General features: G+C 32.5%; 1 protein-coding gene across 1 annotated transcript in view; it reads right to left on the bottom strand.

Moving 5' to 3' along the window:
* Window positions 1-1,316: 1,316 nt before the first annotated feature.
* The window catches only part of LOC132915298 (dynein beta chain, ciliary-like), a 31,428-nt gene continuing 7,091 nt past the window's right edge, over window positions 1,317-25,653 (bottom strand). Inside the window, exons 7-19 of the mRNA XM_060975104.1 lie at window positions 21,828-22,049; window positions 20,815-21,066; window positions 19,519-19,645; window positions 18,450-18,583; window positions 16,579-16,816; window positions 14,608-14,795; window positions 13,035-13,204; window positions 11,700-11,920; window positions 9,971-10,247; window positions 7,753-8,028; window positions 4,864-5,269; window positions 2,218-2,534; window positions 1,317-1,425 (exon numbers count right to left, since the gene is read on the bottom strand). Coding sequence (XP_060831087.1) covers window positions 1,317-1,425; window positions 2,218-2,534; window positions 4,864-5,269; window positions 7,753-8,028; window positions 9,971-10,247; window positions 11,700-11,920; window positions 13,035-13,204; window positions 14,608-14,795; window positions 16,579-16,816; window positions 18,450-18,583; window positions 19,519-19,645; window positions 20,815-21,066; window positions 21,828-22,049 — 2,937 coding nt within the window. The remainder of the gene's footprint in view (window positions 1,426-2,217; window positions 2,535-4,863; window positions 5,270-7,752; window positions 8,029-9,970; window positions 10,248-11,699; window positions 11,921-13,034; window positions 13,205-14,607; window positions 14,796-16,578; window positions 16,817-18,449; window positions 18,584-19,518; window positions 19,646-20,814; window positions 21,067-21,827; window positions 22,050-25,653) is intronic.

The following is a 25,653-nucleotide window of genomic DNA, read 5'->3' as shown; positions in this document are numbered from 1 at the left end:
TGGAAAACATAAGAAGTAGTGATATTGGTCTGTTAGATGCAGTTTAGTGTAGGTCTTTGCCTGGCTTAGGTAACATTATGATCTGTGCTAGTTTCCATAGATTAGGAAAGTATTGGATTCTTAAAATTGCATCGTATATTATTGTGATTGCTCTAGGGGAAAGGGTTTTCAAGATTTTACCATTGATTAGGTCGATTCCTGGTGCTTTATTGTCTTTTGTTTTCTCGATTATGATTCTAATATCTTGTGCTGTTAGGTTAGATATGTTATGTTAGGTTAGGTATGTTAGGTTAGGTTAGGTATGTTAAGCTAGGTCAGGTATGTTAGATTAGGTTAGGTATGTTAGGTTAGGTTAGGCATGTTAGGCTAGGTCAGGTATGTTAGGTTAGGTTAGGTATGTTAGGTTAGATTAGGTATGTTAGGTTAGGTTAGGCTTGTCAGTTGGAGTATTAATATTTTGCGCATTTTCGTCTGAATGACATTTTGTTTTGCTGTTGTTAGTATTATATGGAGTAAATGTGTTACAAATGTGGTTGCTGAATTCTGCAGCTTGCTCTTCGTTGCTTCTAGCCCATGTGCTGCCTGCTTTTCTGATTTCTGGGATTAGTTTTATTCTTCTTCTTGCTTCTTTATTTTGTTCCTCGCTTTCCATAGAGAGTAGTTGGCGCTCTCGTGCGCAGAGAGTGTTTCTATGAATTTTAAGAATTTGTTATTATTATGATCTTTTATTTTACTTCTTATTTCCTTTGCGAGTTTGTTTAGATGTTTTTCGTCTTCGTGTGTTTTACGTTTTCGAAAAAATTGTACGCATACACTTGAAACGACAATCGATTGGATTAGCACTTAGGTACCCTATGCGAGCCATATTACATTTTACATATTACATATTACATTTTTTAGCGTTACAATTTATAATTGGATTTAAGTCTCTGTAGAGCGGTGCTTTTTATTGTTTTTTCTTCCTATCACTGTCCTAAAAATCTGGTTGCAAAGACAGGGAAGTTCAGTAGTCTGCTTTTGGTTTCGGTGGGTCTGTAGGATTTTGGGAAGGGGCGAGAATGGACGGACGGGTTGGGGGAGAGGGGGTGTCCTGTAGAATTATTTACAATATTTACAATGTTTCTATATTTACACTATTGACACGATGGGAGATATGAGCGTTGCCGCTTTGTGGTTCTTTCTCTTGTTATTTTTATTATGGTTTCGGTATCCACCAATATTTTTTTATGTCTTTTCTGTGATTGTCTTCTGTATCTTTTTGGGGAAGGGCCATGTTGTATCTCCACCTAGAGTCTACAGTCTGTCCTTTTAAGTTTTCATCGCAGAGTATTTCTTTTAATCCCTATTTTTCTTTTTAAGTGATAGATTATTGGGATATTATTTTGGTGACGAAAAAAAGTGCACTCAGCGCGGTATGAGCTTTGGCTAAAATAACCAGTTTTCTTATCAGTCTTAGATGTCCAAAAAACTAGAATATTTAAAGAAACATAAGAGTGTGCAAAAATGAGAATGATATAATGTATAGTAATGGTCGCGTAATACTAAAACATTGCAATTTCTTGATACTTAGATTATAGATTATTAAAAATAGATTGCGAAGGAATCCGAAGCTTTTCTTTTTTAAAAGATGAATTGATTTTTTAGGATTACGTTATTTTTTATCCAAAGCGAAACTATAGGATGTTATTTATGACTATTTCGAATACTTTGCTTATGTTGGGTAGGATACTTAGAGGTCGCAGGTTTGAGGGTGAGTAGCAATCTTTATTTATTTTTTTTTTTTTTTCTTTGATGGCTGTCAATTTAGCTTTTTTCCATTTTCTGGAGAAATACAGATGGTTGGCAATCTGCGACGCTCACCTTCGCAGTCAAGAGGCTATTTTAGAAGACTATAATCGTATACGATCTGGACAATGGTTGGATGCTAATGAAACTCTTAAACAAATGCTGAAACCGTTAATACGGCCGAAACAGGTTATGATGATTGTATGGTGTACATAGATAGCAATTGATGCATTCATTTGCCTGGTTTTAAAGAATGTGTTTGATGATAATAGCTTGTAATGGCTCAATAAAATGGACAGTAGAATAAAAAACGACAACGCAGAAATTCTGTAGGAATAACACGATTTAAGTAAGATATAATTGAGAAAATAAATTCCTAGGATTTGTAATGTAACATGAAGTATTAAATGAGTTAATATAACAGGAACATACCTAATCGCGTAAGTCATACGATCTAGTCGAAGACACCTCATGATGCATAATCTTTGCAGAGCGGTTTTATTTTTCCAATCTTGTGGGAAACTTTCTCGTTCCGGCGTATCTGATTCTACAAACTTCTTCCACCGTTTCGCAGCGCCTTCTATGTCTTTTTCTAAATTTTGGAAATCCTCCATTTGGCTCAAATATTTAATCCCTCCCCAACCGACGTCTGTTAAGAAGTCTACAGGGCTGGTTAACTCGGGAATATACGGAAATCTTAATAGGAAGTCAAGTTCTGATTGTGATATTTCTTTTGCTTCCATAAAAATCTGAAACGAATAGAATTATTCGATGTAACGCTAGTTGCAATAAAAATGCGAGTGTTGCAAGCTAGCCTCATATGATTTAGGTTATCCAAGGAAGATTTTTTTTGATAAATTTTGCACTTCTGTGCAAAATTTTTGTAATTAATATACTACGTTATTTATCGCTATTTTAGCGTTTTTTTTTCTTTTAATTATGCAATTATACCAATTATAATTATCACATCTAATAAAGTAGGGTAAAATAGTATACATATAACTGATAATGCAATAAATAAAAAAATCATATTAGCACCTATCCTATGGCACCAATCTGTTGTCAAGTGCAGGCTAACTGTCCAGAAGATACGATTTTTTGCCAATTAGGTAATTAAAAAACAAATACTTGGTGGAACAAAGACCCGATTGATGTGATAAAACAATAGATTCATGCGAAGATAAAAATTTAATGGAAGCATTTGGTAGAGAAATATGTAATTCGTTGAAAAGGTATTTCGATGAAATCAATAAATTAATAAATAAATTGATAAAATGATAAAAACAATACGTAATTTTTAATATTCACTAAAGTTTATTTAATTTAGATTCCATCAAATATATACTTTTGACGTATATATATATATATAATTTTCATGTTATTATTAATAATATAATTAAATTATAAATTTATTTATAATTTCAAAATAAATATATAACAAACAGTTATAATTTTACTAATACAATTTAAATAGTTTTTATTCAAATAATACAATAATAATATGCTGATTTTGGTGAAGCATGGAAAGAAAATGTAGGAATTGATAAAAAGACTTGACAGGTATCTAAGTGAAAAAAGTATGAGTCTGAATATGGATAAAAGCAAAATAATTAGATTTAAGATAGAAGGAGGAAGGATGACGAAGAAACAAGATAGGGGAAGTAAGAAAATTTATTTACTTATGGTGATAAACAGGATGATGACCAATGGAAGTCAAGGAGTACACATAGGGGAAAGAGTGAAAAAGCAGGTAATAGTTAAGAGATCAGTATACTGGATAGTAGAGGGAGTATTTGAAAAAGAATGAAAGAGGAGATTATGATTATTCAACAAGTTGGTGCGAGTAGTGTCAGCGTATATAGCAGAAATTTGGAATTAGAAAGAAAAAAGGAAGATGGTGGTAAGAGCTTCAGAGGGATCTAGTGAGAATACAAGCAGGGAACGCAAGTTGAAACTATGAACAGAAGTTAAGACAGGGAAAAGGTGGTAAGCTTGCAAGAGATGTTTTTTTTTTTTTTAGTTTGTTTTGGTTTTTTACAATTTGTCCTGAAGGACATTTGGTAAAGTGTTATATCTTATTGGTAAAAAAAAAATAAAATAAACATAAATATAGCATGTGGGTGGCTACCCCCAGCGGGGTGCCATCTTCGTGTTTGCTAGGTTATATCTTTTATGACAAGAGAATGTTGGAAAGAGAGCAGGAGAAACGTTGGAGGAGCCAAAATAAGAGGAGGTTAAAAGAAGGAAAGGGAGGAGTTTATGATGACAAGAGGAATCGAGAGCCATATGTTGGTACTAGGAGAAGAGGAAGAGGCAGAAAGTTACAAGAAAATAGAAGAACTAATAGAGAAACCCAAAAAAGAGATATGACAAAGGAGAAAGGAATCAGGATATAACAAATGATATAGATGGTTAAAAGCAGAGGGTGTTCCAACGTATTTGGAACCTGGCTGAAGTTAAAGAAGAAACAAAAAGATTGGCCAGATTTAGATTAGGCAATGAAATGAAGAAAAGAAGATAATTAGAAGAAATAAACATGGGAACATCTTTGGGAGATGTGTGACAGGAGCACGGAGGAAGAGGAAGATAACAGATCAACATGGATAGATTTTAGGAGAAGAAAGTGTAGGGAGAAACATAGTTGCAGCATAAAAAAGGAAAAGGGGAGGAACAAAGAGATAAGAAGAGACTGAACAATATTAATTAGTGGTTAATCTGTTGTGTTAATGCCAAGTTTTATAAGTTTATTTAAATTAGAATGTATAGTAGAATAGTAATGTGTGATAGCTATATAGTTATCAGTTAATAGTTTAAGTTAATAACTTTAGATCCAGGCTATAGAAATAGGTATTAATGGATGTTCAGTAGTTAGTATTAAGGATATGTCGTAATGTAGCTAATGGAAGATGGTTGTTTTATACAAATCACTAACAGAAAGCGTATAAGTAATACAGTAATTACTAGGTATAAGATAGGAATAGTGACAAAACCAAGAAAAAGAAATCCCTTGGATCAAGCATCGGGGGGGGGTCCCCCCACAGATTGAAAACAGATTGATTTAAATTATAAAATAATTACCTGAATGGTCATTTGACAGAGGAAGGTCAATTTATCGGCTTCAAATAATCCTCTGCTTGTATAAATGAAAACTAAATAAGTGATGCTATCCATTAAAAGAGCTACGCGCTTAGCTAAATCCTCCGAAGCTACTGCAAATCTAATTGCGTTTAGAAAGACAACGCTGAAAGCTTTCAAAGAAAACTGATAGAGCATATTGATCTTGTTCAAATCGTTTAAAACGAAATATAAGAGGCTGGCTCGAGCCGCAACAGGACGATAAATTTCTCGAGCCTCGTCTATCTTTACAGCAGTCACTCTAGCTTCAGCTACTTTTATTTCTATTTCCGCAGCAGTTTTTTTCGTGGTTTCGAGATTGATCACGAGATCGACGTCGCTTAAAATGTCTGGCCCAGCAGTCGATAACCTTTGAAAAGAAACACAATATTATGTCGTGATATTTACATATTGTAGACAGACACCATAACTGGCATAAGACAAATATTGAAAGTTAAGATATAACAGTTAACATTTTTAATTAAAAGATTTTGATTACGAATAAAATATTATAAATATTAAATATTAGTTAATAGTTTTCCGTAATCACAACAATTAAAAATTGATATTTTTAATCACTTTATTTTTTGAGATTTCTTCAAGATCTATTAATAACTGGCTAGCATTTAAATAAAAATTAAATTTTAATGACTTTTTTCCACAAAATGTTTAAAATACTTTTAGTTCACTTTGGATCTCTGGTTATAACATTATTATTAAAATCTATAAAGTATGTAATTTTAAGTGTAACGCGTAGAGAGAATAGTTTTAATAGAAAATGATATAAAGAATATCCTAAAAGGGTTGGACATTAAATCTAGTACTTGAAAACTTCATCATACTGATACATTAGACAAAATATTAATAAATTGATAGCGATAAAATATTGAAATATATCAAATACTATTACTATTACTGATAACCATTAATTAATCAATCGAATAGTGTCCGGGATTTTGAGTGATCCTCAGTTTATGACACGGACAGCGCACCTACTCTTATTGAGAAGTTGGAAATTCTCACCTCGCTAGTTGTAGGATTTACGATGCGGACCCCGTCAAGAGGCTAATTGGCATCCTAAGTGTATTAAACATTAACACCAGATGAGATACGCCCACGGCAGTTCGATAGTTATAGGATTGGATAGAAATAGATTCCCACCTCAGAGGAAACATAGACAGAAGAGTAGATCCTGGACGGAGTGTTAGAATATAAGCACCAGGCGCTTCAAGAGACGATAGTCTTCATTAGTCGTCAAGTAATCATCAAGCAAGACACATAACACAGACCGGACCATTTATACTCACCCCCTGCTTAAATTATCCAATCGCAACTTACGCGGATCCACCATGATCATTTCAAGCGGTACTTAATACTATGATGATGGAAAGTTGGCAACCTCTATTTGATATATGTGAGGCGACTTAGAAAAAGAATATGTCGCATTTAAAGAAACCCATAACGAATTGGACGTGACAGACTATGGGCAGGCAATAGAGGAATACCTTAACCTAAAAGCAGCATTTTATACGTGTAAAGAACGCGCTTGAGATTGAGAACAATTGAACAGACAAAAATGCGGATAAGAAAGCCAACGGATATTACGTTACTGGGTACACCATATTCGGATCCAGCCGACAATGAAATAGCATTATTAAAAAATCAGCTTCGTACCTTTCAGGGATCCTATGAAGATTGGCCAAGGTTCACGAAGCAATTTCGCTCCATAGTACACTAGAATTTACGTATTGACGATTGTAAGCGATTAATTTATCTCCGCCCTCGCCTAAAACAGGAGGCTGCTAACGCAATAGCACCAGTAGACAATAGAGCCAGCATGGGAGATTTTGCAAAAGCGATACAATAACCTGTAAAAATCATGGCCAACCATTTAAAGGCATTGTTTGACATGGCTCCTTTACAGCGGCCATCGTACCAATCTATAATTCTATTCAAAGAAGATAGAAACTCATTATAGAGTCTTGCAAGCGCTCAAACAACTGACCGCGGATGCAGTGCTGTTCTATTTGCTTACATCCAAGTTAGATTGCGAGACCGAGTTAAAATGGAAAGAAAGGATAGTAAACACACCCTTCCCAATAATCAAAGAACTGCTTAGATTTTTAGACGGTGGCTGCAGGTTAAGAGAACCTACAGGATTAACATATCAAACACCACCACACTCTACAAACCGTCAGTATAATTTACGTTACCTGAACAAGACAGCATGCGCGAACTGCACGAATCCAACCGGACTCCAAACCAAATATTCATCTCACAATCTTAAATCACGTGCAACCTTTGTAATAGATCTCATGCCTCACGATATCGCAAGAAATTTTTGACAATGTCAGTACCTAAGCTATCAATACTAGTGAGAGAGGAAAACCTTTGCTTCAATTGTCTGTGTAACACACACTCTCTTGAAGAAGACCCAATGGGTAGCTGCACGCTGTACCATAGACGGCACCATAATCTCCTGCATTCAAATATGGGTAATTCGTCGCAGTCAGCTTAAACACATCTAATATGTCATTCGTCCCATATACTCCCAACTATTATCTTGTGGATTTTCTATCAGCAAGTTGGCAAAAACCATAGACGAATACAGAACTCTGTATGAAGGATGGAAAATGTTCATAGATGTTAGAATTTAAGATATTCATTCCATAATCGCACTTTTGTATATCCATATCTCATCAGAATGTACCATGCGCAATTATACACTTCTTCACAATGAAAACTTTTGAATGTGACCGTTCAAGGGGGGCGGTATGTTTGGGATTTTGGTCGCCAGCTAATTGATAATTCGCAACACATAGAATATCACCTAAAATTGTAACATATACCTACCTGTGTAAAAGATCATCTTCCAATCTCTTCAAGGTAATTTTGAAGGTATTTTGTTGAGTAGTTAATTCCGCTTTTTTGGATTCTAAATCAGGTCTTTCGGCTTTCACAACGTCACCCAGAAGTTGTTCCTCCAAACCATCTTTTGTTACAGTAAAGTTGATAAGAGTAGTTTGGGCTTGTATCTCGGGCTTGTAATGAGGGTTAGCTAACTTCGTTTGTAAAATTAGCCGGAAACGAGGGTCATAATCTACTTCTTTGTCCCAAATTTTTATCGCTCTTTATAGTAATAAAAAAGTATTTATAAAATATAATAGTTATAGTACATAATATAGTATATAATATAATATATATAGTATTATAGTAATATAGTGTATAGTATATAATAGTTATAGCGATTACATATTACAGTAATTATAAAATAAAATAAAGAAAATAAATAGAACAATTAAAAAATAAGATAAATGCAAATAAGTGTTCCAAATATAAAGTTATATATGCATCTATTACAAATAATTTAAATTTTGTTACTATTTCTAATTCATATTAATATATACTGCGTAATATCTCAAAGTTGGTATTAAATAGTCTCTGATTATTATCATAAAACCATTACACATATTCAATCGATTTCTCAACATTGGTATAAATCTAAGATGCATTTTATTGTTAGTTACATTTTACATCCTATATATATAAACAAATAATCATGCTTTCTAATTGTTAATTCAAACAATAAAACAGATAATTAAATTAAAAATTTTAGCGGCCCATGGCCGTAAAAAAGCCCGTAGAAAGGCCCAGGATTTAAGTGCATGTGCTGGCCACTTAACCTGTGAAACGAAGTCCGAGGCCAGAACGTCTTAAAAGAAAAAACGCTGGCCAGGGCGTCGTGAAAGAATAAACCCTAGGACTTACAAAAAAAGCGCAAGGCTCTTTGACAAGAAAAAATCGTTTCCCTACCCTGAAAGAAAACTTTCTCTTTCGGGGACCACGGTAACCTATATAAAGGGAAACGAGGGAAAACTCGGGACGCGCATTACTAAGATTGTCAAGTCTCATAATAATAAAAACATGTTGTTCAATCAATCTGTGGAGTATTTCTTTGGCACCCTACACGTCTTACCACCTCAAACTAAATGTTCGATTGTTGTAATGTCCGATAAAACTGCTGTTTAGAGGACTTACCATCAACAACCTTTACATATGTTATCAAGGTCACTCTTCTGAGTGATCTTCAAAAAGTTTTAGCCGCCGATCTTGCCGCTCATCTGTTAAAATTTTTGCAAACGGGGCAAACATTCTGAGTCAATAATTTTGCTTCACATGAGTTAAGGTTAAAAATAGTATTAGAGTTAGGCTGTCGTTACGCCGAGGAGGTTCTGGGTCCTCTGACTTGCACAATGGACCAGGGCATAGCGTTGAGAGGGGAAATCCCACTCAATGCCCAAACTAGACCTGAGGAATGAGTTGATTTCAAATTTCCTCACATATAAAAAAAAAACGTAGCATTAGAATTAGGTTAGGATTAGCAAGCAAAATCTAACCCATAGTTAGTCGTTAGACGAATATAAATGATTACATTAACTTACACATTAATATATAATTGTTCTAGAGAAAACTTCGAACTCATAATTTCGAAAAATGCGTTTGCGCTAAGTTGTTTCTGTTTTATTCGCCTCAGTCATATCGTTTTGTTTCGAAACTGTATGAGGTTAGGTATATAAAAATCTTCGTTTTCCGCCAGGACTACGATCGTTTCTCGCTTCGAACAGAGTGCATGTTACTCGAGACCATCCCTTCCGCAACATATCCGAAATTCAACAAAATTGGAGTTGTGATTCCTATTTGTGTATAATTACTGAAATGATAGTTGCTGACATAGTTGACCCAGTGATGGACAATGTCAAATTTTCTCTCATTACAACGGGCCATGTTTGTTGTTCAACAATATATTTTTTTGGACTTTATCAGACAGCGCGGCAACAATGTGTAATAATGAATAGTTAAATATGACTTATTTTAAATAAATTTAAATATGATCATATTAAATTTTTTAACGAATAACGAGCGACAGCTAGAACTTTTTAATGGTTACTCAGGACGATGACCTTGATAGCATATATGTATGAAGGTCAGAATCATTAAAGGTGGATCTCCTAAACAGCAATTTTATCTAATATGGATTTATGTTACAATAATAATATATACAAGTAAGTACCTTCCTTTTTTTATTAGATCTCTCTTTATAACCGGATCTAAAATGGGGTCGATGGCTTCCATGATATTTTCAATTAAAACAATACCTCCGTTCGCAATGGAAATTTCAATTAAGTATAAATAATTCGGTTGAGTAAGCCTCAGCACTTGTAAATCTTCGCCATATCGATTTTTTATCCATTTTAATCCTTGTAATTGTGGATCTATCATTAGAGGCCATCTTGTTGAATTCATTAAAATTGTTGCATTTTCCGAGGACATTTTGTCTGTTGGTAAACCTTAACAAACGATCAATATTTTGTTATAATGATTTATTATTAAAGTTAAATATGAAAGCACAATTAATTTTTAGATTTTAAACTTTTATGATGATTCGATCGTTATTAATATTATATTGAGCTTTACGTGGTATAATGTTAATGTGCTGCATCAATCGATGTAGTTTTGTACTTTGTATATAAAAACTGTAATTAAAAATTATATTGTATATAATAAAATTATAAAATGTTATATTATCCGCGCATCTTAAAAACACATTAGTTTAAAAATCATTACAATTCGAGATTTATTAAATTATTTTGCTGTTGTTTACACTACAACAAATATTTAAATGATTCTCCATAGGTATGAATAGTCTGTGGGTTTTTATTCCAATTCATATTTTTGAGAATATAAATCAAAAGAAGGAATCTCGATAGAAAATTATTTTACCTATCACGTAACATTATAGAAGGCATTGTACTTTGGATGTTTTATATATTTCTTCATATTATGTGTATTGGAGCTAGAAGTGTGCTCCAATTAGTAGCTGTTAATAATAGATGGAAAACTGTAATCATAGATATATTTCTAATAGGACATGCGCGGCGAATTTAATGACTCCTGTGGGTCGTGCGTATCATAAATTTTTAGCAGACCCTCGAGGAGTTCTCCCGCATCCTTGTAAAGGTCCCTTTCTCGATGTCAAGGCAGCTTTTGCCTGCCATCGCAAATAAAAGAACACTGCTCCCGATCAGCTGTTCGGCGATGTGCAACTTGAAAGAGACATGTACAAAGGGTGTGTATTAAAAACTGTAGCAATTTAGCGCAGCGTAGCTTGGACTGAACTTGACTGAATTTGGATTGGCTTAACTTCAGTGCACCTCCAGCTTTACTTTAGAACCTCGAAGGAGTAAAGTTTCTTTACAGAAAGATTTAACATGTACATGTGACTTTTCAGCTAATAAGCCCACTTATCTCTGTGATCCTATTGAAAGTGGCAAAAAAGTAGGAGTAATCTCCCTTCACTTAAGGGATGTCTCCAGCAACCTCTTGGTTGTAAGCCAAATATTCTCATATTTTCATTTCAACGTAGAATGTGTAATACTATTAAGTTGCTCATGCTACTTTGCACATTTGTTGATTTTTTGTTGCTTAAATTGTTCACGAAAAGGAGATTTGAATCAGTACGGGAAGATATTCAACATTTTCATTAAAAAAATATATCGATGACTAATATCACGAAGAATGTGAGAAAGATTTTATAAAGAAAGCAGAATATGTTTTTATATACATTATTTGTCTATTTGAAACAAAAATAGCATTTTCCTATCATAGAAATAGACTGATCATGAGATATTTAAGGTGCTTCGGTCAGACAGGGGATTATATATATATATTCCATAGCATCACGTTCAAATGACAATAAATTATGACATTAACTAAGCTGTAGAACGTATGAATGTATTCACCTTCGTTGTTCCATTGTGCAATTTGTGCATCGTCTGTCAATAAAGCCAGTACATCCAATTCAGTAGTCCTCGGTATTTTTACTTCCAAATTTTCCAGAAACGGTAACCAATTTTCGTACATTAAGTCAGATCTATATTTTCGAGTGAAAGATCCCATGTATGATAAAAATGCTGTTACAATCAGCACATCCCCTGGTACCGTTACACACGAGTTCGTCAAACTAAAAATTTAGATTCTTTAAAATAATCTTATTTCTAATGTAAAAAATAACAAATTTTATGTAAAGGAAATATTATATATATTATGTATAGTAAATATTCTTACATCATGGGCCATTGCACGCGTGTTAAAACGCTCTACTTGATTGCAAGAAAACATATCATTTCATTTAAAAAAACGAAGTTAACCTTCATATGACTTCTACAAATCCACCTATGTGTAGCGGCACTCGACAGTAAACTTTCCAACGGTTTCTGTCCGGTGGCTCGCCACACAAAGACCCTATTCATCGGATAAGGTGATTGCCAGATACGAGAAATCTGCTTTTCTCACGTACGATGCTCCCGCTAGCAACTTTCCCCCAAGGGTAGTTAGCATCCTTTTCCAACCACCAACACAAAATTAGCCAATTAACAGCGACGTCCATTTCCCTCACTTTCCAAACCGAGGCTTCCCTCAACGAATCCGATGATCTCGCATCCTTAGATACAGCCCATCATAGTTTTCCTCTGCAGTATCATCGTGACAGAAAGTCGGTCGTTAAACATCAGTCCGAGTCAATGGTTGGTAGTTCGCAGTAACAATTGATCCGAGTTTCTCGATATCTTAAGCAATCATCATCCGAACTTGCATCACGCATCAAAACGCATCGACCAGAAGTCGAACTTGTACATATAGAGTGTACGTATAGAATATATGTTAAGTTAGAGTATATATATTGTTAAATATACTCAAGTGTTTCTTCCGCACCTATCACGACCTATCCGCCTCAAATGAAAGAACAATTTGCATCAAATTATGTTTTTCCTATTATTTCTCTATCATTTTTTTTATTACCAATAACAGCCCAGATATTCAAGTTGCCTCTGTTAGGTATACCCTGTTTTTAGTTCACCCTGTATAGTATCTATATTTATACATGTATATGACACATGCATATTTATGTATATTTTTGTAAATGCATATATGATATATACATAAATAATAACTATCGTTCTATATTTGCCAAAAAATATCATTAATTGTGAAAATTATCATTTTTACATTAATGTGACATATTTTAAAAATAATATATCACATACAAAATTATGAAATGAGAAATACTAAAATCTGACCTTTCTACCTCCTCAGTCCATCGAATTTTTTCGGATGCTAAACCGTTCACTAATCTATTTGCAAGGTCAATTGTTAAAGCAGTAGCGTCAGCTTCGTCTTGACATTTTTGTTTCTCAGCTAAAGCTGCATTCATCCTTTCTCCTAAAACGTCGAGTACTTTTTGCAATTCCTAAAGTAATGGAATTACAAGTAATTAATTAAAACGAATAATAATTACCCTAAAAAGTTATTTTACATATATTTTGCTACATAAAAATATTATTAGTGTAACACCCCGTATATGAAAACCTACATTATTATCCGTTCCACTAACCAAACGTTGTACTGACTGAACAATTTTTCCTGCTTGTGTCCTTTAGGCTAACTGTCCACGAAACGTGACTTCATAGAAACATAATCATAGTTTATTAGACGTGACGATACGTCTATATCAATATTCAGTCTAGGAAGCGTACAATAAGATACATTTTTTCTCTTTATTGAAATGTCGAACGATGACGAAGTCGCTTTCATTCTATATTATTACATTCGACGACGTAAGGAAAAGAGATTTTGGATTCATCTGAATATCGAGAGAAATGTCAATTGTTCGTCATTGCAAGGGAATTGTCAGAAAATGAACATGTATTTTATATCGTACATTGCACAGCATGAGTAAAAATATATATCAAAATTTAGTGCAATTTGTTGGATCATTGATTCAAAAACAAAATACTAATATGTGCGAACGTATCAGTCCTAATGAAAGAATTTTAATAAGCTAATATAGTAAAACTTGAAATCAGTAAACAATAAATATATGATAATATACCTAATCTATAAGGAAATATAATAAGTATCATGCAAAGATCTTTGCCGTGATAACTGAGTTATTCTGTTAATAATTAATAAGGAACTATAGTATTGACCAGACCATTTCATCTTATTTGCTAATTCACACTATGACTTCTTTGTTACATCTTTTCTTGCATTTTCATACAGAGCATAATTATGTAAGCAAGTATACTCTTCTATGGTTTGAACAAATGATACTGTTCCCGTCATTTTTCCGTTTATAAAAGTAATGTATCCCTTGTTACTACAGATGACATGACTGGTAGTTGTAAATCACGATTTTTTATACACACATATATATATATAAATAGAAGGAAAGATAATTAATTATAAATGAATATTTAATTAAATATAATTATTTATAACCTTCTTATAGAGAGAGATAGGTTATAAGAAGGTATATAAATAATTAAAACAATATTATATTTATATTATATTGTACTCTTTGTACTTGTTTTTATATTATCATATTGTATTAGTATGTATATTATTATATATTCATTCTTGTACTACACCTTTTGAAACATGGAATAATAATTACAAGAAAAATCGTACAATTCAAAGAAATAATAAAGAAAATTATAATTAATATTGATATAAATGTATATATCCATAATTCTAAAGCAAACATGATAGATGTTATACATGTTCATTGAAATTATGTGCTTTTATAATATGACAAATTTCGTTATATATACATATACATCATGACGAGCAATAAAATGGACATTAATTTACCGCTAATCGTGTCCTCAAAGCATTCAAGTGATCCATAGCAGCTTTTAACTCGGCATTAGCTTGTGCAAGTGCAGCTCTTAATGGTTTCACTGTTTCATTAATATAATGGAAAACCATTATATTTCTCACCCAGCTGCAAAGACCTGCAGCGGCTTGTGATTTTGAATAAATAATCTCTGGGTCAAAATCTAAAAGTATGATATAATTATTGTTTTGTTAACGTATATCTATATGTCGATTCATTATACTACTACATATACATAATATGTGATGTAATATTAACTATCCTTATATACGAGGATCAGCTGAATATAAACCAGACTTTGTTTTTAACTTTATATTTTAGCAAAATATTCTAGAAGGAATATTCTTCCTATATACGTTTCGTTTTTCTGTATATAATTTTTTCATCGGATTGTCAATTTTTTCATTCAAGTTCTGTAAAAATTGGAGGGCTGCGCGATTAATAATAACTTTCAAGCGGACGTTGCTGATTTGATGTGTTTTAAACGTAGTGATTAGAGATGGCGTGCAAAATTACTATCAGTGATTTATCACAGTGATCGCAAAATCATCAGTCGTAATCTAACTTCATACACAATCGTGATCGTAACTTTTTTCTATGCAGTCAATTTATTCACAGTGATCGTAATTCTTGATCCTGATTGAATTATTTCTTATAAAATACTTCAGTACAGCTTGCACAAAAATACCTACATATAGTATTAACTTAAAGTTACGTTACCGTTTTCTCCATTTAACGTAAACTTACTTTACTTAATAATAAAAATGTAAAATAATGCAACTTTTTTTGTCTTTATCTCATATCAAAATTTTATTTGTTATACCATCAAGTTTATGACTGTTGTGGAAGAAAGCTTATTAATATGAACTAATAAGTTATAGATTGTGAAGTACAGAATTTAGTAATAATATCGGTTTAATTATGCAATAAGGCTTAGATGTGGCAAGATTTTTTACATTGAAAATTGCTTTGTTTATAACATTTGCGACACGAGGCGGTTGTTGTCGAAGATAAATCACCCCCTTTCGTTTTTTGAATTTCTACTATTTGAATTTATACTTAAATTATATAAACGTAAACAGCATTTATTTAAAACTATTGTGAAACGAGAAGGTATTTGTAAATTTAAAGGCATCGAATTAATTTATACACCAAATAACAATTAATTTTAAATTAAATTTTTTAGTCATATTCTATCAGTATGTTCTATAGAGGTAAATAAAAAACAGTGTTATATAAATGTATTTAAATCCTCAATAGAAATTCATAGCAAATATACAAAATGCAAAGCAATATTTATCGATCTCACATCATTAGAATTTTTCCTGTATGTACATTATATATATAGGGTACCATATTTCCAAGCTAAACATAATAAAGTAATATGAAAAATTGATGATTGATTATTCAATCTTATCTTACAGTAATACGAAAAATTCTTTGGAAGTGGTCGTAGCAATATGCATGTATACTAGTATATTCAAATCCTAGTATATTGAAATTAATTTATACATAGTAAAACCTTCTTTATCCGATCAGGTCGGTAATATACCGAGCAGTTCTGGTAATAAAAATTTACTATATAACAAATCTCTCGAACTTTTCTCATTATTTGCAACATCACGATTCAATTGAAACTATAAAATTTCAACTGCTACCTTATAGTATTTATTATGACATATAGTATTTATTTTGAAGAAAAACATGTAACTACATATATTAGCAGATATACTCATTATATGAGATCCGATTGCACATATTACGAGGTTACCCTCGATCCTAGCTCGGATAATACAGGCTCAGTATTCATTTGTTTGGATAAACGAAGTTCTATTGTATATTAATTTTATTGACTTCATTAATTTTACTAATTGTAAATTACTCAATTTTACAATTTTACTCGATTGTAAAATAGTAGTGTATTAAAATTTATAAATTCTGCCCACCTTTGTTGTTGATATAAGGTTGGATAGCCTTGACTACTTCAGGATGAATATTCTCTTTGTCATAATTTCGAAGTTGCGAGAGGAATGTGTCAACATGTCCCATCATCGCTTTGCACGCTTTCCAACTTCTATCTTTTGGAATTTGACCTCTGGGGGAAAATAAAACTAAAACAGCTTGTGCCACCATCGCTACTTGTTCCGGTGGCGTTCCAAAGGATTTTAGTTCTGTCAAGTTGTTCTGAAATTTGGATAATAATTTTGTGAAATATTCGGAATAAAATCTCATTAACGAGTTTTTTTTTATTAAAATAGTTAGAATTATCAAAATCGAGATTTCCAAATGTAAATCATGTCTTTTTGGAACTACATATATGTGTATGTACAATCGGTTGTAAAATGATTCCGACACTGTACAATTTTAATTTCTAATTTTAATTCTCTGTAAATGTACCAAGGATCAACAACAATGTATGTGTTACTGCACTATATAAAGTATAGACGTAAACATCCACTCTTCCTCGGTATTTCTTTTAATATTTCAACAACTATAAAAAATAACTCTAATAATTAACTTCATCTATATCGTGTAGTGTAACACAATGTAATATATTTTTGCTGGTTCTTGTACATTTACTAAAAATATAGCAATTAAAATTATAAGACGTCCGAATTTTTTTGTGGTCGACTACAATATACACATATTGTAGGATCGAGAATGATACAGCGTACGTCGATAACACTTTGGGATACTCTAAATCTAGAACGCTCCAAAGGGCGTCGTTAAAGCCGAGTTTACAGTGCTTCACGTTGGAAATGTCATCAGCAGCTTTGAAATTTTTTTTTTTTTATTTTATTTGCGTTTAATTTACAATCAATTCTCGTAGAGAATTTTAAGTAAATTTATCTGGCGTGGTACCATGGCATGATTAATAATTTATAGTATCTTTGATTCTACTTGAATCTAGTGCTTAGGTGTATTGTGCTTAGGTGTATGCTTAGGTGCTTAGGTGTAATATCTTTTTAGCCTGCGGATCTGTTCCGACATGTCCAGTAGTTGAGTAATTAGAGGGTTTTGGTGGTTTTTAACTCTTGTGCTATGTCTATTGCTGAATTTGGATATTCCTTCTTTGACTGTGGGTATCTTTAGGTCGTGATGTATCGTTTCGTTGGTGACGTATCAAGGTGCATCTATTAGGAATCTTAAGATTTTCGATTGGAATCGTTGGAGAATTTCTATGTTGAAATTACTTGCTGTTTCTCATAGTTGGATCGCATAGGTCCAAACAGATTATAATATGGCTTTGTATAGCATTATTTTACTCTGCATGTCTGCCAATGCCAATGAGCACGCTTCGGCAGTCGAAAGAAAAATTAGCTTTGAAATAAAATGAAATTCTTTCATTCTCGTTTCATTCGTGTAAATTCGGCTTAAGATTACTGTTCTGTTTTCGATGTGAGGTGGATGTAATCAAGTAAGGATGTATTCAGTCTTCACAGAGTGACGAGTGTAAACGTAATTATGATATTTCCTTATATTTTCTATCGTTTATGATTTATTTGTAAGTCTCAGCTATTCCTCTGAATAAAATATCCCTACATTATATCTCGATGTTCTTGCAACATTGTCACCTCGATTTTGATAATTATGGACTATAAAAACCTTAAATTTTTCAAGATAAACCTAGATTTTTGGTAATATCAAATTGAATCTGATGTTAATAAATTCTATATTGGTTCGTATATATTTAATTATTTTGTCTTACCATGCTTCAATGTCATGAAGAGAAAATTAGAATATTTATACAAATTTAATATGATAAATAGAAATATAAGTGCCAAAATTGAATCTGTCTTTCAAACAAATATATTACTTTATTTAATGTGTCAAGAGCAGCTTCAGCTTGCCGAACAGCAGGCTCTGCTTTTGCTAAATCCTCGTCGCACCTCCTTTGTCTCTCTGCTACTGTTTCTTTTATTTCGGCTACCTTTGCCTCTTCCTCGGACACTGTATCAAAATTTTTTACTCAACACATGACAATTTTCTATGAATTTTTTAATTACACCGTTGCATGATGTAATATACATATTAATCTCAATAAACTTTGGATAAGTACTAGAAGGATTGAGACCCAAGCAGGGCACTTATTCAATGGAGGCATCGATTTCAAGTGTCGATACGACTTGCGATTTTGGCAAACATACAGCGTATGCGAAGATCAATATCGGCTTGATAGAAAGAAACATATCAGAACAGCAATGAGATAATATTAATGCAACGGTGAAACTTTATTTTTCATTTTTATTGAACGACTTTTTATTTTTATTGAGTTACTTCTTCTTATTATTATTAGAATGCGAATTTTGTTATTATTATAGTAATAACTATTTTTATTTCATTTCTGTTAAATTACTTTTTATTGAAGCTCGACCAATGTAATTATGAGATCTTTCTGATTAGGATGAGATAAAAGACGATATAATTTGATACATATTTGCTTATTTAAGGACGCTAACTTATTTTATTTTGCCAATTAAATGCGATCGGAAGTACATATATAGTGTTTACTCTTATTTTAAACAGAAAAATCTTACAATTTATAAAAAGTCAAATGTAAGAGTGTTTCATCACTGAATTAGTAGTATCTGAAAAACATTCGGATTCGGATCAAATTATGCTACTGAGTTTCACGAGGTATTAGAAGACACCTTGGAAGGAATTCTCCTTAGCGCTGGGGATAACAACCGGGTATTTACGGGCACTTATCCAAAGTTTGTTGTGTATTATATATATAATAATTAGGTTATTCGTACGTATATAAAAATATAAATGTCAACAGTCTTCTAAGAATTATACTAATAATTTTTTAAATAATACTTTTATCAGAAAGCAAATAAAAATAATTTGGGACGCTTGATCGGATTTAAGAAGCGAAACAATACCAATAGCTTTTTCCCCTTCGGCTTTAGTATTCTCTGCTCGGACTTCGGCAAGAATTTTATCTGCAATTTCATTCTTCTTTTTCAATTCGATTTCTTGGGCTGCTAACACCACTCTTAATTCGCTTACCTATCAATTAACATTCATATAGCCTTGTGTTAATTTACTAAATCAATTAAGTATTTAAAATAAATAGTGGTTCAAACTTTGTGGAGATTGCTATGTCTCTTATCATTGAATATATGATAAATAGTGAAATTACAAACGTTCCAAATATCTTGGGTCCTATTTTGGATAGATGTACTTGCATATATTAATACTTGCAAATAAAAAGTTATATACGTAACGAAATTATTAATATCTCAAATATAATTTGGCAAGATAAATAATTGACGATTTGTTTAAGGCTGGTCAGGTGTAAGACATTGTTTTTTGAAAAAGTTTTATTAGTATTGTAATTTGCTTAAAATGAGGGGATAAGACGCTTAATGATACTAAATAATTTAATAAATCTAACTGAGATCAATAATCTGGAACGAGAGCAAGATAAATTTAAATAATAGACCGTCAGATAGAAGATACACGTCAGCTTCAATAAATTTCATGAATTCATCTATGAATTTATATGCTATTCTGATGAATCTGGTCATTATTGTATTATTATTTCTGTGCTGAAACATTTGCAATTTTTTAAAAGCCCAAATATTTTAAACATTAAACGTCGAACTTAAATAACATATTAAAGCTTCCAATATTGTCCGTTTAAATGACAATTAATGCATCATAATCTTGATCTTCATATTAAAAAATGAATTTACGCGCACGTAAACGGTAATAGAACAATTATCAATTATTGAACAATTAAGGAATTCTTTATTGGACTTCGAAAGAAATTTTTTATTTTGTTGGGATCTAAAGATTTTTAAAAATTTGGGACTTTCACAACCACATACTTATTGCCAAAATATATTTACGTTAAGAAGTAAACTATTTGTAATTAATCTATTTATTTATTTATTATTCATCTTTCCTAGCTAAGACTCTACGAACTAGTTAGGAGTTCTACAACCAGTTATAACTAAAATCTTTGATAGTTTGAACTTTTAAGAATTTTATATATTTCTATCATTCGTTATTTTATATATTTAATTTAATTAGTAATACTGCGAAAATGTTTTTCACGTTAATATGCAAAGTGTCTTCGAAATTCGTGAATTGTCAACTATATTAAAAAACCAAATGTTATTTAATATTCTACTTATATAATATAGTACTACTATAACAAATGAAGTTATTACTTGGCCAGCACAAGATTCTAGCTTTTCCAAGCCGTTTTTCAATCTCTCTATCATCGCTTTTACGTCGTAGGTTCTTTCCACAAGCAATTTCGAATACAAAGAAATTTGCTCCAAGAACGTTTTTGGAGTCGTATAGTTGTACCTTCTCTCGTTTTGTAAATAAAGCGAAGATATATCATTCACACTAGTATGCACGTATGACATGAACAAAGAGGCTGATGGCTTGTATTTTTTTGGAAGGTCTTCTAATTCCTGCAATCAGTAAGTATCACAATGATGAACTTAATAGATGAAAGTAGAATAATATCAGGAAGACAGATTAAGTTTATTCATAAGTAACAATTGAATGAAGCTACTATGGACCTTTTATTTTGTAAGTGGTGTAAGTCCATTTTTGGGAAAAATTAGGAAAACGACAAATTTACATATATTTTAGTGTGATTTTTCTTATTTATAAACAATTTATAATTTAGATTAAAAAATTTTTTAAATTTTAAATTTAAAAAAATATAAAATATTTAGATTCATAAAAATAATAATATTAATAAAATTAATAATGACCTATTTTGAAAGCAGTGTAGGTCTATTTCTTGTAATCTATAGGCTGTTCAAACGGCCATGGTATCAATAATGACAAACAAATGATAGTGAATGGAATTCTATCCTCTTTATTTGACATAGTATTGCGCGTGCGAACGTGAACAAGTTGTTTAAATGCGGTTCAGTAATGTACTTGTGAATTATTATTACATATAAAGTGTTACGAAATTAATAATAGTTTTATGTTTATACCTTTTCCAAAAATCACCTTCTATCATCTTTTCCAAAAAATAATACAGTACAAATATAGAGATACCCTTGATAAATTGATTTTATAAACATTTCAATGTAATAAATAAGCTAATAAAAGGTAAAACGTAATAGTTGTTTTCATTCACACTGATGTCTCAATATAAATAAAATAAAATAAATGACTTATTAAGTTTTATAAAGAATGTGCTAAATTGTCTTACTTCTAAGAACCTGGAGGAAACTGATCTCAAGGCATCCTGTGGCCAGCTTTGAAACCAATTGATCGAAGTGTTGTTTACGATTGCTGGAAACTGTCTAGCCCTGTTTCGTAATGTTGCACCAACGGGAGAAAAGCAAAGAATGCATTTTAACAAATTTCGAACTCGATTTATGAAAAATTTCCAGCAATTTTCTTTGGTATCCATCGTACCGGTTTGTTTTACCTACGATATAAGCCAAATATATAATAGCTATATTGAAATCCCTCAGTATTAAAGATATTATTTATATGAGTATCAATGCACAGTACAAAGTTTAGATTCAGAGTATAATTAAATCATAGCTCAAACTTTAGAAATATAAAATTATTGATACAGAACATTCTGACATAATATGATACAAACAACGAAATTGTACAATTGCGTCACACTGCGAGAAACTGGATGAACTCGACATAGAAAATGCTATCTGAAAATAATTTACACATCACCGACGCAAATATAATCGCAGGTGTGCAGAATAAGTCCAACGTTTTGTTGTAGACAATGAAGAAATTAGTCATAAGGAAGGCGCTGCAATTTTGAATCGTGTTCTTCGGTATTTGAAGTAACAAGAACACGTACCTAACCTAACAGAAAGTTTAATGATGGTGAAAAGTTGGCATGATGAAGCAAAATTGTAAATGTAAAATTGAAAAAATAATTCATTATGTTCTAAATAATTGTACTATAAATGAAAAAAATAATTATATTATCAAAGGAATTACATCTCTTAAAAGTAAGAAGCTTATTTTGGAATAGAAAATGCGTTTCTATTTATTTCCCTCCGAGTCTCCATTATCCACCTCGATCACGATTTATCCAGGCTGTGTGTTCATCGATTAAGCCGGTTAATCGAGTATTGTATATGACATGTAGTTATAGTATTTGTGTTGCTTTGTTCTATCAACGAAACTACTGCGCGGCGAACTAAAAGTTTTATAGTATTCAAATACTATAACTACTTTATTCGTATTTCTGATAAATATCGTCACATTCTCACTTTTATATGAGGTATGTATACTATGTTAGGTTATCTTTTATGAAGACTTTGTTGCCTCAAGGTTCTGGGGTAAATGCCTTGCGGCCCCTTATAGTTCGCTTATCAAAAGGCATCGCTGCTATCCACACTCCGTGGCGAGATCCTTCAGAAAGAGACTCCATTCTTTGGCAATGCTACATGGGGCCACTTGTTATCCACAAACTAATTCACGCATTCTCTAAACTGTAAACAGCCATATTCGGTGATATGGCTATGAGGAGTCGGTACAACAGACTCGGCAACTTCCAAACGCCGGTTACCGACTTTCCAGACATTAGTCTGCTTCCACTTGCGACTAGTCGCTCGCGATTACAAAATCTATTGTCGAATATGGTACAATTTCCATTCGCATTGTCTTGACTAACATTAAAACTATCGACAGTTACGACAAAGTTATTTCTACCAAAACTAGTCAAAATGACTGGTCTTTAGAAAATACGTAACAATAGAATATTTTTATATTTATTGAATTATTACATTCTCACAAAAAGAGTTCATGTTATGCAGTGCATTTTTGATATTATTCATTCAGTTGGGATCACGATCCCTAAACGAGGATTGGCACATTTATAAAATTGTAGAATCAGTCACTTTGACTGATGTCAGTATCATGATCGATCCGAAATTTTCCTGGTAATTGACACCATCATATCGAATGATACGCAGTAAAAATTCTAAAAACATGTGGGAAATTGTACAAAGCGAGGAGGTTGTTTAGTTCGGGTTCGGTAAACAGATTCTACGACTGTTTTACCCTTTGAGAAGTACCAATTATTTTGACCGGTATTGGTATAAGTAGCAATGATACAAAATTATTTTGAATTTGAATACATAAAAAAAAAAAAAAATAAGAAAATAAAATTAATTATATTATTCCTTTAGTTATCGCTACAAAAATCATTACATCATTTGCAAAAGAAAATGTAACATGAAGTAGAAATTTAAAAATAAAATTGTAGAACCAGACATTTTGTCTGGTATGGTAGATGTAGTATCAAGGGTCGCAGACAATTGCAAAGTATATGAAATACATACGTGCTGTAACCAGATCCAAAACAATCACGCGCGACTGAACGTCATTTTGTTGTTAGAAGTATGAGTGCTCATTAAGGACGTTTTAACGACGATTACGACGTTATACACTATCTTTGTACTTGTACTTAAAGTGATTTTAATATAATTAACTATCACAACTTTATCACGTGTCCCTTTATTAAACAAACTAACACGTTTAATATCCATCTCGGTTCCTTTAAAAGGAATAAAGCTAAGCTTTAGTCATAAATTAGGGTAAGGCGAAATAGCGGTGGACTATCTGCCATAATATCGTTGTGAAAATGCGTTTGTATATTTTATAATTATATATAATTATATAAACAAGTGACATTTCGGATGATATTTAATTCAATTTATGATAATTTATTTTTATTGGCTAATTATATATAATGTACAGGGTGTCCAAAAATTATTTTTCATGGCTTTGGCAGATATTTTTGCAGCTTCAAATCGACGGACATGTGATTGAAAAAGTTACCGCAAAATTGACCTTAATATCCAATTCCACGGTAAAATTTTTTTAATATATCATGTAGTATTCATTATGAGGCAGAAAACTCTCAAGGGGACCATTAGGCGTAACTCAACCGTTCTCTTCAAGAAAAGATATTAAATTTTCATTCATTGTACATATATATACGTCGGACATAAAAGTACACCGGGCCCTCCCATTGGAATTCTTTGGAAAATCCCCAATACTTTAATCTTTATAAGTTAACCTGATTATAATTGTCCGAGATAATGAGCTTGGGCTCGAGGCGACTAGTCGCCGAACGTAGCCGCGGTCACGGGATGAATGTTTTTACCTAATAGAGACATAGAATAATTGTATATCTCTTCTTAAAAAGAAATAGTTGTAGCGGCATTCGACTTTAAACATTCCAACAGTATATATATTATAAATATATATATATATATATACAGGGTGCGCCGTTAGAATCCGGACAAAAGAAGTTTTGTGCAGAAAGTTGTTTATTTAAGTCAATACACAAAAACACATGAAAATGTTGTTATATCTCATTTAAAGGGTCCTTGCTGAGAACTTTTATTCTATGTAACCACCCTCTGCCTCTATGACCTGCTCTATTCTTGCTCTAAAGCGCGAGCACGCTGACTTCAACTGGTCGCGTTTAATTGTCGCGAATTCTGACTCGATAGCAGCTCGTAGGGAGTTGACGTTGGGGTGCCTGCATTTATTAGTTTGTCTCTCGATAACGCCCCACACGTAATAGTCCAATGGGTTTAGGTCGGGACTGTTAGGAGGCCAGAAATCTTTCGACCAAAACATGTCCACATTGTCAGAGAGCCAATTTTGAACAAGATGACTTGTGTGAGCAGGTGCGCCATCTTGTTGAAATAAATACGGCCTTCCAGAAGCCGTAATTTCCATCCACGGCTTTATTACTGTCTTCAGGACCTCCAAATAAACCTCCTTTGTGATTCTTTCGCCTTTTTGGAAGAAGTGCGGAGGCATGACGTCGCCCTCACTTGAGACAACGCTGAACTTTTCTCGCCGGAGAAGGAGAACCCTTCTCGAACCACTCTGAGGCTGCGTATCTCTTAGCAATGTCGTATACCGTCGATCTTGGGTAGCTAAAGAATTTTATAATTTCGACCGGCGTTCTCCCGGCGCGAAGACTTTCTATAATCGCCGCTCTTCTATCGTATTCCGGGTTTTGCTTAACGAGTTCT

The sequence above is a fragment of the Bombus pascuorum genome, chromosome 16 (genome assembly GCF_905332965.1).
Source record: "Bombus pascuorum chromosome 16, iyBomPasc1.1, whole genome shotgun sequence".
NCBI lineage: Eukaryota > Metazoa > Arthropoda > Insecta > Hymenoptera > Apidae > Bombus > Bombus pascuorum.
This window is presented reverse-complemented; position numbering and strand designations above follow the sequence as displayed.